The sequence below is a fragment of the Mycteria americana genome, chromosome 8, assembly GCF_035582795.1.
Source record: "Mycteria americana isolate JAX WOST 10 ecotype Jacksonville Zoo and Gardens chromosome 8, USCA_MyAme_1.0, whole genome shotgun sequence".
NCBI lineage: Eukaryota > Metazoa > Chordata > Aves > Ciconiiformes > Ciconiidae > Mycteria > Mycteria americana.
In genome coordinates this window covers 20791731-20805462 of record NC_134372.1, presented here as the reverse complement: position 1 = coordinate 20805462, position 13732 = coordinate 20791731, and the positions used below count along the sequence as shown (strand labels likewise).

The 13732-nt window shown below is 46.5% G+C and overlaps 1 protein-coding gene across 7 annotated transcripts in view; it reads left to right on the top strand.

Annotated features, from left to right (window-relative positions):
• Positions 1–13732, top strand: part of SIL1 (SIL1 nucleotide exchange factor) — a 103134-nt gene that overhangs the window by 65703 nt on the left and 23699 nt on the right. For all 7 annotated transcript variants that reach the window (XM_075510073.1, XM_075510068.1, XM_075510070.1 and 4 more), the window contains one exon: positions 621–742. In XM_075510073.1, the coding sequence (XP_075366188.1) occupies positions 621–742 (122 nt within the window). The remainder of the gene's footprint in view (positions 1–620; positions 743–13732) is intronic.

The window sequence follows — 13732 nt, the reverse complement described above, 5'->3', positions numbered from 1 at the left end:
CAGGGACTGGCTCTTTCTTTTCACGTCCACATGAAGTTGTTGACAGTATTGATGAAAAACACCCAGAACCACCCATGCTCCTCGCTGCGAGCAGAGGTGATGCTGCCCGTGTACTGTTGCTACTGACAGGCTCTTAAACATCCCTATCTCCTGGTGCTACAATTAGAGCATCAATTAATTAATTGCATTTGCAAAACATACAATTCCCTGGGTTCCCAGTAATGGCTGCTCAGGTGAGAAAGCAAAGAACTGGGTTTTTTTTGACATCATCAGATTTACTGAATTTTTTACATCACCTGAATTACCGAAATATGTGTTAAGAATAGTTTTGATAGCTAATCAAAGTATTTGACTTTTCAGCGATGCCTTCTGCATGTGATAATAGCCACCTGTCAGTAGACTATACTTCTGCAACTGTGACATCCACTGCTCACAGACAGTATTGTACGAAATTTGAGCCACAGTCGTTCTGTCTTAATTTTGAATTGCTTTTAAAACTCAGCACTGGTTAGACTGGGAGGGAAGAGATGCTGTGCTTTCTGAAGCAAGGCGTTCTCAAAGAGTTGCTGAGTGGAATCTGACTGGGGGTTTTGTACTGATGGGGACTTGCTTTCTCCCAGGTGGACAATGCTAAGGACTTCCTCTCCATGGGTGGACTCCAGCTTATGATCAACGGGCTGAACAGCACCAAGGCCGTGCTGAAGGAGCACGCTGCCTTCGTCCTGGGAGCCGCGCTGTCCAGGTGAGCGCTCTCCCACCCAGCCTGTGAGGGGGAAAACCTCGGAAAACCAGACAGGGTCTGTGCTTCTCTTCAGCTCTCTTGATTTATTTCTAATAGCGGGAGCTGAAAGCTTCTCTTATCCTGCGACACACCAAATTCTCTTCTCCCCTGCCTAGCCCTTTCCTTGCAGCACCACTTACCCTGATCTTCTTGTCAGTGTGTCCTCACCCTACTCGTTAGACTTAGCCAGAAGTAATTCAGTGTGGAAGCTATGATTGTTTCTTGATTTCCCTGTGCTCCTTGTTTTTACAAAGTCTGAAGGGAATAATTCTGCCTCCCCTCCTCTCCCCTTGTCAACCTTCTCAGGGGGGAGTTCTCAAGGATGGTGCAGTTATGAGCACCCTAGGGAGCACCTTTCTCCCTCCTGCTCCTTGCTCCCAGGCTGCTTTAGGATAGTGAGATGCTGATTTTGGAAATATAGCAACTCTTGTGGTCTTTGGAGGGGGTTTTTAGCCTCATGGACTCTGACCCACAGGCATAACCAAAGGGATGTCGATTAGACACAGGGGTCAGCAGGCTGAATGGGGTCAGCAGGGCTGACCCCATTAGAATGGGGTCAGCAGGCTGAATCAAGAAGAGACTGGTCTGAAGGATGTTTGTGGTTCATTGGAAGGTGGCTGTTGCCCGAAGGAGCCCAGTCGGCCTTGTGCTAGGGTGTAATGTAGTGCTACGGGTGGTACCGTGTGGGCCCAATGGGTTTTATTGGTCCCTTTTTGTTTTACAGGTTTTGGGTCTTTAGGGTGTGTGTGTTGCACATTCACTTGTGCAGAGACTTTAGAAATGCTTTAGATGGACCCAAACTTCAAGGTCAGAAGTGCAGAGTGAAGACTGAAAGTCAGGACCATTATATCTGCATATTTCTATGTGTAAAAATATGGTCACCTTCTCCACCATTGCCAATTATTTATCACTTAGTCTAATATATAGTCTACAAATCTGCATTTCTTTTGCAATCACATATGTGATGCAGTTGGTCCTCGGCACGTGTGAAGTAATACAGCCTCATGGACAGCAGCAGGTACCCAGATTTACAGCAGGAAAAGACCCAGCTTGTATTTTGAAACAGAGTTTGACTTACTGATCACAAGAAGGTGTGATCTTTCACATCAGAAACACAGACCTGCTCTTCATATTCTGGTGTATCTTAATGTTTGAAGCAATATTGTAATTGTTTACTTAGGTTCTTTAATAGCATGTAGACTCTTAATGATATGTTTCATAAAGAGAAAATCATGTAGAGGCTCTGGAAACGTTTGCAGGTAACTTGCGAAATGACAGGCTATTAAATTGCTTCTTTCCTGATTTAGCTAATGTGACATGATGAAGACTCAATAAATTCATTGTCTCGTGATATGAGCGTGTAGCAATGGCCATGAAACTAATGGGTTTATATAGTATTCCTCAATTAATTGCAAATGCCTTTCTTTGGACAGAAACAATCTCTTTTCTAATATGACAATAGTAAATACTGCTTTGAAAACTTTTAGACCTTTTTTTCTTTAAAGGACATTCTGACAGATGGTAATTTTGAGTGGTTTGGATGATGTATTGTCTGAGAGCTCAGTTCCAAAATGTGAGGAATATTATGCCTGGTTTTTGGGTTTGCTTTTTTTTCCCCTTGCTGTGCTTAAGCTTTCTCAATAGACACCTACAAGCCAACTCGTCTGCTTTGTGCTATCTGCTTAATTTGTTTGTTCATACATTTTCTCAGCTTACTCCGTGCTCCAGTTAAACTGCTGTAGGCATTTCAAGTACTTCACGCTAAGCATTTTCTGATGTCTTGTGTTTTTCTGAGGGGTTGTTGTTCATTTCCTTCACTCATGGTTGTTCCTAGGGGCCTCAGTTAGGTGGTAGAACTTTCCAGTAAATGCCCAGAGGTGCCACAGCTCACTGGGCTGTAGGGGCACGATCTGGTCTGTACTCTTGTGCCTGGGGCAATGATCTGCTGCTCACCAAATGCATCTGTGGCCACCTCCCAGGTCTCTTCAGCCAGGTTGGCTCAGGCCAGTGGTTTTCAAGCCAGGCAAACCTTCCCAGAGGAAAATCAGGGCATGATCATAGCAGCTCCTCAGCCCAGTCTGGGAGGTCATTAACTCCTGGCATAGCTGAATCTCGAAGAGGGAGTTTGGCGTTGTCTGTAGGCAAGTTGTTTTATGCAGGAGAAAACCACTGGACGCTGAGCAGTCTCAAACGTGTTTGGGTTGCATCCAGAACTTTTCAACTCTTAAAAAATATCCAGGTCTTCTCTAGATTTGCGTTGTCTTTAACTCTGATCAGGTAGTGAAGCAGGTAAGGGATGGAGCAACCAGCTGCATCACCCAAGCCTTGCCTGCATGCAGTCCGGCTGGAACCTGCCTCAGAGGTCTGGCTGTGCTGAAAACTGATTTGGGATAAAAGGGTTTTCAAGCAGATCAGCTTCTTGAGCCAATGGGCCAGGTGGCTGGCCAAAGACGTTGGATCAGCAAAGGCGGTAGGAGGAGAAGGTACAGCAGGGACAGTTCAGGATTTCTCCCTCCTGATACTGTTCCTATTTATTTGGCTTAAACTGGACTTGAAAAGCAGCCTTAGCATAGGAGAGTTAGGTCCTCACGGCAAAGGTCCCAGGGTCTAGGGTGCTGCCTGGGTGGATGCTGTCTGCCCGGCATCCATCTGCCTCTCTATCTGTGAGCCTCTGCCATGGAAGAGGGTCGTCTGGTAAGGAGGAAATCAAGATTTCATCCTTGTTTCTCCTATATATCCTTCATTTTAGGCATTTGGGTTTTAATCACTGAGTCTGTGACCAAATCAAACATTGTTCCATCTGGTAGAGTTTTCTGAGAGGCGCCCTTATTGCAACTCTGCAACCTCATTACAGTCTTACTGTTTTTAAACCTTTAACAAAATGTTTTCCATTCAGCAGTTTGCAAAAGTAAACTTCATTTGAACAATTCTCAAGTGCTCTGATTGCAAATAAAAGTTAAATGCACTAACAAAAATAATTGGTAGGCATGTGGGATTGTACATTTAGGTATCCATAATTCACTAACAGTATATGCCAATACACAACATTATCTGGATTTTCAGTGATTGCATTAGCATAAAAGCATGTTAGCATTTATCCAGTGGTACTAACATTTAAATATATATAAGTATGAAATATTAAGATACAGCATTTTGGAGGCAAGTAAAACTACTGTCTGTAAAATGTTCTTGCATATTTTTGAAGGTACACTCTAGTATCGTCGGATGACAATCAGCATTCGCACCATTGGGTCCAAACATTGCAAAAATGTCAATGTTTTATGCAAAGAGGAGCTATATTGAGCTAAAAAAGATTGCTGATGAGAGAAGTGTCTTCTGATGTCCTCTGAGCTATTTACAGGCAGCATCTTTGTTCGTAGCACAGCCAGGCCTCTGTGCAATTTGTATCTAGATGTTTCACAAGACTGGAAATGTTAGCCAGAAAGGATTATATTTGTGATTAAACCCTCAGTTTTTAAAAACTTTACCTCCAGGAAACGTTTTTCCACACCAATAATTTGAACGTTTTAATATTTTGTAATAAAAGGATTTTTGTAATCCGTTTAGAAAGGGAATAATAATTTGTCAAATGCATTCTTGAAGCTTTATCCCAAATGCTCCCTGTATGCTTAGGGGTGAATTAGAGGTGAGGATGAAGAGAAGCTAAGCCATGGTACCTTCAAGGCAAAGAGAAGCAGTTTGTATTTCATGGGGAGAGGGTAGAAAGTGCAAAAGGTGAGATTTCGGCATGGCCAGATTGGGGAGCCAGGAGGAACGTCGCTTGTGCAGCTGCATTGAGAGATTTGTGGTATTTTGGCCAGTCCTTTAAAAACCCATGTGCTGTTCAAATTGGGTAGCCAGGGACAGGATTTCAAAGTGATGGTCCGAGCTTGCATTTGCCGTATGTCCTAGCAGGATGCAGGGCAGTCCCCAGCACAGCCTCTTCCAACAAGCCCAGCGCTACTGCGATCTTGCTGTTCCCTCTTTTGGCCCTGAGTGATAAAACAAATGTTACAGGACTTGGTAAAGACTTGGGAGTAAACTCATCACAGGTAATAACTCAAGCATCATCTTGTAGTAGCACTCAAGAGTTTCCTAGAGAAGGCTCACGTCGGGATATTGCTTGTCTTAACCATTTCCCATGAGATTAAACCCCTTAAACTATGAGTGTGCATCATGAACATCCCAATCACCATTATTCATGTTACCCGTCTCTGAAGCTTGTTTAGAGCTTGCACCATTTTGGCAAAGCAAGGAGAGGCATAAAACATGTATCTGCTTTTCAAGATAAGCCTAAAAGTAGAGCCCAGAGCGATGGGCTCCATTGCCTCCCTGTGCAGTGCTGTGCTGGGGTGTCTGAGTAGTGCTTGGCATCATGATGTCCGGCTGTTTTCGGTTCCGCTTTCTCATCTTCTTTTCTTTGGGAGGAGGGATGGGGGAATGCTGTCTCCCCGTCCCTGCTCTATCCATCAGTATTTCGGTGGTGTCCATTTTCCTAGGGTGCAGGACTTCCATGTTTTGTCAGAGAAGCACCAGCTTCTTCAGGATGTCTTTGTCAAGAGGAAAAAGCTTCCACCAGATTTAACGATTTTGAATTAAGTCCAGCTTTGCAGTGAAACCGGTTGACGCTCACTGCTGTTAAGTAACATTAAGGCCCGAGCAATAAACCCAGGAAAAGTAAAATTAAAGACCTTGCTTCAATGCTGTCTTGTAAGGACATAAGAATGTCTGGGCAGAGAAATAAATCTAGTTAGCTTAACAAGCACTGTCCCTACCCATTTATTTCAAATCCATCTTCATGTTTGTCCCTTCCTCCTCCAGCTTCTCCTTTTACATCCTACAATCTTTGCCCATCTTTTTATCGATTTTTCACTGTTTTTTTTCAGTGGCCCTGTTTGCCAACGCCGTGTGTTTGCCACCTCCCAGACGTAGTAATTCTAGCTCAACTCCCTGCCTGCTTGTAATTTCTTGCTTTGTAGATTGTTTTTTCTATTTTTATTTGAACTCCTGACTTGTGTGGAGCTATCAGCCTCACTGCACTTAATCTCAAATTAATTTGATTGGGTCACCTCAATTTTTTTCTGTAACAATAATGATCTCAACCTATTTAGCCTTTCCCCATTATGAATAACCTTAACAAAAACTGCAGTGCGGTATAAAACAATGTTTCGTCATTATGGTTAATTACACAGAAGAATAAATCCCTAAACATTTTTCAGCATCTGAAATCTAACAAGAAAGTGTAATTAACAATTAAATAGTAAACTGCCATCCTTGTGCTCTCAGGAAGACAGAGAGAGCAGACCCTGTGAGAAAAATCTAGAATCCAAGGTTTGCTCCTGTTTTTGTTTTCATAAATGCTTTGGTAATTTAAATGCTGGGGAGATGCTGGTGTCTGGAAGCTGGTAGGGTGCAGCAGCGGAGGGTTGGGTGCTCGTCCCATGCCAAGCATGTTTTCCCCAGGTGCCTGCAACTGCTGGAGAGTTGACAAGGTGGGATGGGCTTCTTAGCCTAACCCTGTGGGACTGGTTTTAGGCTGAGGATGTTGTCACTTCTGTAAAGTGTGGGAATTCTGGAGTGAGTTACCCCATTCCAGGGTGTCTGGGTTGGGCTGGTGGTGCGAGAGGGGAGGACAAAGAGGTTAAGCAGTGAGGATGCAGTCTGCTGAAATTGGAGTGTTTGGCCTCACATCACGCTTTGGCAGTGAGCAAACCTACGCGATTCCCCCCCCAGCGCTGAGTACCATTGCATTTTATCAGTTATCACAGGGCTTAGCCTTGATGATGCAGGTGGTCTCTTCCTCATGTGTCCTTCACACGAGCGCTCCCAGAGCCTTGCAGGGTCTCACTGGTCTCCAGCTACTTGCTGTTCTAAGACCTGCATACGGTGGCCTGCCCTGAAAACAGCCCCGCAGGAGAGCCGGCGCTGCCCAGGGACATGACCGGGGTTGGGAGTGCCAGGAAGCTGCTCTGGCAGTGCTTGGCAGCACCCTCTCTTTAGCAGGGAGGTTGGTGACACAACCTGCAGGAAAAACTCATCACAGCCAGGTCGTGCATTATATAAAACACATTGTTTCTGTCTGTTCTCATTTAGTAAATGCTCTCCGCTAAAGCATTTGAGTTATGGTGGTTTCCATTTAAAATATGCATTTGGACTGGTTTCACTTTCTGGAAAAAAAAAAAAACAACAGCCCAAACTTGCTGTTTCTCAGTGTAGAGCTGGTTTCATCACTGGACTCAACATGTATTCCTCTGTCTCTTCAGCCACTATTTATTCATCATCCATGTTCTCTGTTTATCCTTTTTACTACAGCCTGTGCACTTGGCTAATGGCTTCACAAGCTTCAAAGATTTTCCTACGTAACACCTACGTTATTTTCTTGACCTGCTGTGACTTTCCCGTGTCGCGTGTTCTCCGCATTCTCTCCAAGTAATAGGTGCAAAACGCTCCACCAAGAAGAGGCATCTGCGTCTACTCTTTAATTGCAGTGTACAGGAGGCTGTAGCAGCCTGTTGTTACTGTGTTTCAGAAGGGAGGTTGAAAAAGTGCATTGAATAGAACAAAGCAGCAAAGAATGGGAGGAAGACGAACAATGAGAGCAGGAAATGCAGGATCCAGCCTCAATTATGTACCTGCTCCCAGCAGGGTTTGGGGTGGACAGAACTGACCCAGCGATTACGGTTAAGGCTATTGTCTGAGCTTGTATAGGAGGATCCAGATCCCATCTCTTCCTTTGTAGGTCCTGCTGTGTGCACCCTCCTACCCCTTCCCTGATTGCAGTTTTTGTTGGATTTAATTGCTGGCAGGCTGTACGCAGTGAGCATGCAAAGGCAGATCCAGCCAGGTTTGCGCTGTGAATGGTAGTGGCAGAATCAGGCTTTCAAAGGGGTCTTGGGAGGCAGCCCTTAGTTCTTGTGGGGTGTCTTCTGGATTTAGCCACATTTACTCACCAGCCCTCTGTTGTTCCCCTACTCTTCCCCTTGTGCTGAGGAGAGGAAGGCAGAGCTGCTGGACCTGGAGCTTGCATAGGAGGCAAAATAACACAAGCCAGCAGCCGCAGGCTTTCACGGCATCTAAGGCTCACCCTTGCCTGTCCTGGTTGAAGAGGGATCAAGTCCCAGCACATGACCTTGTTCCCAGGTTGGCATCTTCCAGCCTACCTGTTCTCCCGATACAGTGTTTTGATAAGTTTTTCCTCATCTGTCTATTCATGTGCTTTAAGATTCATTGAAACAGTTGATTATTCATCCATGAAGGCTGTTCCTCAGGTCTTCCACCAGATTGCTGCCAACCTCAGCCCCTTGAAGGCTCTCCAAGTGTTTGAGCGGGGTGACATTCTGCAGAGAGAGAAAACAACAGCTTACTGGAAATTATCTTTTTCTGAAGAAACTCGTCATCACTGACTCCTTGGTCTTCCCTCAGGTGCTGACATTCTGTGTCTTCTTGTGAGCTGGATTTTGATCTCTCTTTATTTTAGATTATCCTATTTCTGCTTAAAAGGAGATGCCCATCAGAGGTCTTTGGAGCTGCCTGGCATGTTTTGGAAGGGGATGACTCATTGGCTTGGCTGTCTCAGAAGCCGCACAGACTTCTGAGCCCTGCTGGTCAGGCCAGTAGTCTGTGGCCACGAGATGTCTCCAGGGAGCTGGACCGGTGGGCAGCCCCCTCCCCACGGGGTGGCTTGGAGTCATCGCGCAAGTTGGAGAACTTGTGGAGAACGCCACTGCATGAGACCTGAATAGATTTGAAAACTAATTTGCTGCTCAGAGCATCAATAGATGTATGTCACTTGTCCTTCCTGCTGCATTTAATGAGTTTCCAAGGTACTGTAGCCAGTTCCAGAAGGCAACCATCAAAGGACTGCATCTTTGCTTCCATCAGAAGTATCTAGCTGTCCCTCCAGCACACTTCAGTTCTCACAGATTCTCTCTGGTTTTGTCTCTTATGAATTTAACATGGAGTGCATCATATAATTTCTTGCAACCATCCTTTCCAGACTGTCTCTCCTTTTTTTTTTTTTTTTTTTTTTTCCCTTAATGCCCTGAAAATAGGGGATGGGAAAGAGAAAGGACTCTTCCAGCAGTCAGATGGTGTTAGCTGGAGCCCAGGCGATATGTGGGTCATCATAAATGTCCTGTCATGCTGCTTCTCTCCACATTCATGACTCTCTCAGTTATTCTCTCCTGTTGCCCAGCTGTACCTATTCCCTTTGTTAATCATCCTGGAGCTGGCCTGTGCTTTGAGCATCCCTGCCTGCATCAGTCTCAGCTATCACCCAAGTGGGACTGCATCTTCATGTAGGTGAAGAGTGAGTGAATGCGTTGGTGCTGCTGGACCGACAGTCAGGAGACAATGGGCACAGCCCCGCGGTGGCTGTTTTGAGGGACAGGTTGTTAATCCTTAGCTCCATCTGCCAACACCAATAATTAGGTCTGTTGCTTTGTATAAACCACCAGATCAACATAGGAATTGCCTTATTAAAGCAGACATGCAGGCCTGGCTAGTCAGAAAGCCCCTGTGGCTGGATTTTGTGGAGGTAGGAACAAAAAACCTGGGGTGGTAATGGTACAGTAACATGCAAATGAGATTTCCCTAAGCCTTAAGCAGCTAAAACTTGCCATACATGATGAACCACAAGGGTTCTTGGTTTTTTTCTCTCTTTCTGCCAGTGCACCAGAGAAGATTGAAAAGGGCTTCTGGATTCTGGTCCATGCCTGGTACAGCAGGGTGTCTGCTGCCAGAATCCCTTTGGTCAGCGGCTGCACACACGAGCGTTTCTGATCTCCCTCTGCATGTTCCTCACCTCCCTTTGGAAGCAGATTGTGTTACATGTCCATACATACTCTGTCATAAAAGCCCATAAATATGATTTTAGTGTGTTTGCATGTCTTGCAATGAGCAGGAATTCACCCGAGTTGTTTTCCAAATTAATACCCTACTGCTTTTACTTAACAAGATCTTTTTCCAAGCTGAGAATGGTAATGACTCTGAAATTTTCTTTTTAAAAAATGCATTTTCTTCTTGGGCACTTCATATTGAAATCTGTCTTAATTTCAGTTCAGCTAGTGTGTGAAAACACATGGTGAGGCATTATTAGTCCCTGAAGGAATAAAGACAGATGGAGCTCAAAATGGAATTGGCTTTATGATTAATTGAAACCTTCAAGAGTAGAATGGAGTCAGGGCTTGGTCCTACCCCATCAGTATCTGGAGATCAATTCCGCTGGTGTGAATCTCCATAAGCGCAGGCTCAGGAGCTTCAGCAGGAGAAATATAGATGTCACTCAGTAGAGTCAGCCCTGGGTTGTCCCCTTCCAGGTGGGACCTGTTGCTGGAGGAGGGCACAGGGAGGACTGGCTGGTGGAGTGGTGAAAGCAGCGTGCGGGTTGGGGTGACGGGGAGGGGATCGAAGGGCGTATCAGGGCCCTTGGCGTGCGATGACGCGCTTTAGTAATGAGCTGCTATTTCTGGCCTCGAGCTTCCCGCAGCTGTGCATGATGGCTCTTGTGTGACTGCCGCGATGGAGAGCGGAGCTGGGAGGGGGGGAATATTTTGAGGCATGTTCCAAAAAACTTGAGAACGGGAATGTGGAGGTGTGGAAGTGGTGTTGGGGGGCAGTGAGTTCAGGCTCCACTCTGAGCTCCTGCTCCACGTGCGACCTGAGCAATTCCCTCAGGGGCTGTGGTTTCACATCCTTGTGAGACGTGGAGGGTGAACCTGCCCCTTGAAAGGGAGTAGTGGAGAAATACCAGGTGGTGTTATCTGCACTGGCTTTGGCATTAAGTGGATGTTTCTGGAGTCTGTAGCCAAAGACCTTTACAGCATTTCTAACATACCTGCTGGAAAGGAGAAAGAAAAGATGTTGCAGAAAGGTGATCTCTCCATTATGTTTTGGGAGCAAGTCCTCCCCATGCAAGCTGGCCTTACAGCTCAGACCATGACCACACTTGCATAGGCAGCAAGTTCTGAGCAGCTACGGAGTTGGGGAGAAGCAGCAAGTGAAGGCAGAGGTGCTTTGCAAAGGCAAAACCAGATCAGTTACGGAGTTATGTCAGCACATCTGTCTGGAGAGGGTATGAAGGGAAGGGTTAAGTGCAATGGCGGCAGCCCCAGGAGATGGCCCAATTTCCCACCCTACAGCTCAGTGCTCACAACTGATCTTCCCTCTGTGCGCGGGATTGTGCTGGCATGGGGCACACTTGCCAAAGAGAGGATTGTGGATGCCTCCACCTTAGCTAGCTGAATGAGGCAGAGGGGTCTAAAGTAATTTGAAGAAGGATTTGGTGTAGAAAGTTGGTGTTGCCTATGGAGATCATGGTTTAAGGTATGCAAACTGGCCAAGGGGCCCATGCCAGTGAGCATGCTTGGCAGATCTGCACTCCCTGCACCCTTATTGTACCCTGAGAGCAGGGATACATTGAACTCATCTTCCTGGGGCAAAATGGATGAGGAGCAGTGTCCACGGGTGCATATCAGCTGGGAAGAAGGTAGAGGGACACATCTCTTATGTCCAGCCAGGACAGTCTTTTCACAGGCGCCAGCACCCCTTCCAGCAGTGCAGTAGCAGCACTTCCGAGTTAAGAATGTGACTTGGACCTTGCTAATTGTCCTAATGAGTGGGAGGGCTGCTGCAAATGAGCTGATACCGCAGATCAATGGGGAGCTGAGCAAACATGTGAAGCATCATGCCCGCACCTCACAAAATATCCATTGTTCGCTTATTTTGACAAGTGCAATTTGGTTTTTATTATCCCTGATGTACCCTAGCAGGGCAGCAAATTTGCCAGGGTGTATTTTGTTAAGGGAGGAAGGCTCCCTTAACAAAATGTGAGCTCTTTCTGCAGGACCTGGCCAGGAAATCTTAGAGAAATACTATAATACTTGTGGGATAACAAGGCTGCTGTGGATTTTCTTTTCTTTCCCTGGGGACTCTGGGGATTGCAGATCAGCGGATTGTGGATTAGTGGATCAGGAATTAGAAATGCATTTTTCATTCTTATGTTACACACTAATGAACTGACAAATTTAATTTCTTTAAATCCAGCTACTTCAGCTAGAATAAGTGAAGTCGTCTTCTGTCTCTTTTGGTAACTCAGGAGAGGCTGAATCGCGATGTCTCTGGGCGTCACATCATCCAAATTTCAGTTCTTTGTCTTTAGCATGTGGCTGTTACGAAAGTACAGTCTGTTTACAAGAAAGAGCTCACCATCCGTGGGTGGTCACCGAGCAGTGCGGTGGCGTGCTTGTCGGAGCGCCGGGGGTAGCGCTGCGGAGGGGGCTGCAGCTCTCTGCTGGCCATGTGCTGCATTGTCAGTACAAGGAGGTGAACTCAACCCCAGCAGGCAGGCGTTGCACCAGGCTGGTGGCTCCAGTTTTGGTGCCTGAGTCCCCTGGTAGGCACTCAGGTGTCCTGACTGTCCTGGTTTCAGCTGAGATAGAGTTAATTTCCTTTATAGTGGCTGGTATGGGGCTATGTTTTGGATTTGTGCTGAAAACAGTGTTGATAATACAGGGATGTTTTAGTTGTTGCTGCACTAGTCAAGGACTTTTCAGCTTCCCATGCTCTGCCAGGTGCAGAAGCAGCTGGGAGGGGACACAGCCAGGACAGTTGATCCAAACTGACCAAAGGGCTATTCCATACCACATGATGTCATGTTCAGTATATAAAGCTGGGGAAGAGGAAGGAAGGGGGGACATTTGGAGCGATGGCGTTTGTCTTCCCAAGTAACCATTACGCGTGATGGAGCCCTGCTTTCCTGGAGATGGCTGAACACCTGCCTGACCATGGGAAGTAGTGAATGAATTCCTTGCTTTGCTTCGCTTGCGTGTGTGGCTTTTGCTTTACCTATTAAACTGGTTTTTATCTCAACCCTTGAGTTTTCTTACTTTTGTTCTTCCGATTCTCTCCCCCATCCGACCCGGGGGGAGTGAGTGAGCGGCTGCGTGGTGCTTAGTTGCCGGCTGGGGCTAAACCACGACACTGACCAGTTGCTCCTGGGCAGTTACCCTTTTAAAACCCAGTGCTGCAGCTCTGCTGAGTGTCTCCGTGGCACAGCACAGCATGCTTTCTCGGCTCCAGGTGTGAGATGTACTTGGCTTATGTCTAATATGTTTTTCTTGCCCTTGGGCTTGATCCTGTGAATTAAGCTGAGGTCTTCCTCCCTCTTTTAGATCCCTCTGTGCAGAGGGAGCCCCCTCCACTGCAACGGGATGGGATTTGGGAAACGCTGGTGCCAGTGGACACACAGGCTGCAGCGGGCTCCACGTGCCTCTCCTTTAGCTGCAGTGTTCTTCAGGTCTTGCAGTATGCACCTCCCTACCCAAAACCTGTGCCAGGGATAACACAGAGCAGAAAAAGGCATTTATGTCGTTAAAAGCCTAACGAACTGCGCTGTGGGACCCGATCTGCAGGAGGAAATCAGCTCCATCATTACCCAGTCACTCTTCAGAGCTTTAAATGAGAGCTAAACATAAACGGCCTTCGCTTTCTGGAGCAGGCTTTATTCATTCACTTTGTGATGCTGCAAGTGGGTCTGAAACGCGGCCGCCTCTCAACACGAACCGCCGGCACCCCCGGCAGAGCTGTGGGCTGGTGCCTGCTGGGAGAGCCGCTCTTGCCTGCCGGGGCAGGCACAGCCCGCGCCTTGCAGGAGGAGAGCGCTGGGACATCAGTTACTCCCCTTGACTGATGAACTGATTTTGGGCTTTGCCCACAATATCTTGATTAACAATTAACATGATGGAGCTGGAAAATACATCTCATTTCTCCACCTGAACCCGACAGGTGAGGATATATGTTTCTCGGTTGATTGCTGTGCCTTGTTATAGCCTATTTATGATTGATTGAAAAGCAGAGGCTTTGTATGAAGAGAGACCTTTAATCTCCTGGCAGAGCTGAGTGCGTTTCCCTTCAGGAAGTGTTCCCTCTCTTCTACTTATCTCTAACCCCCAC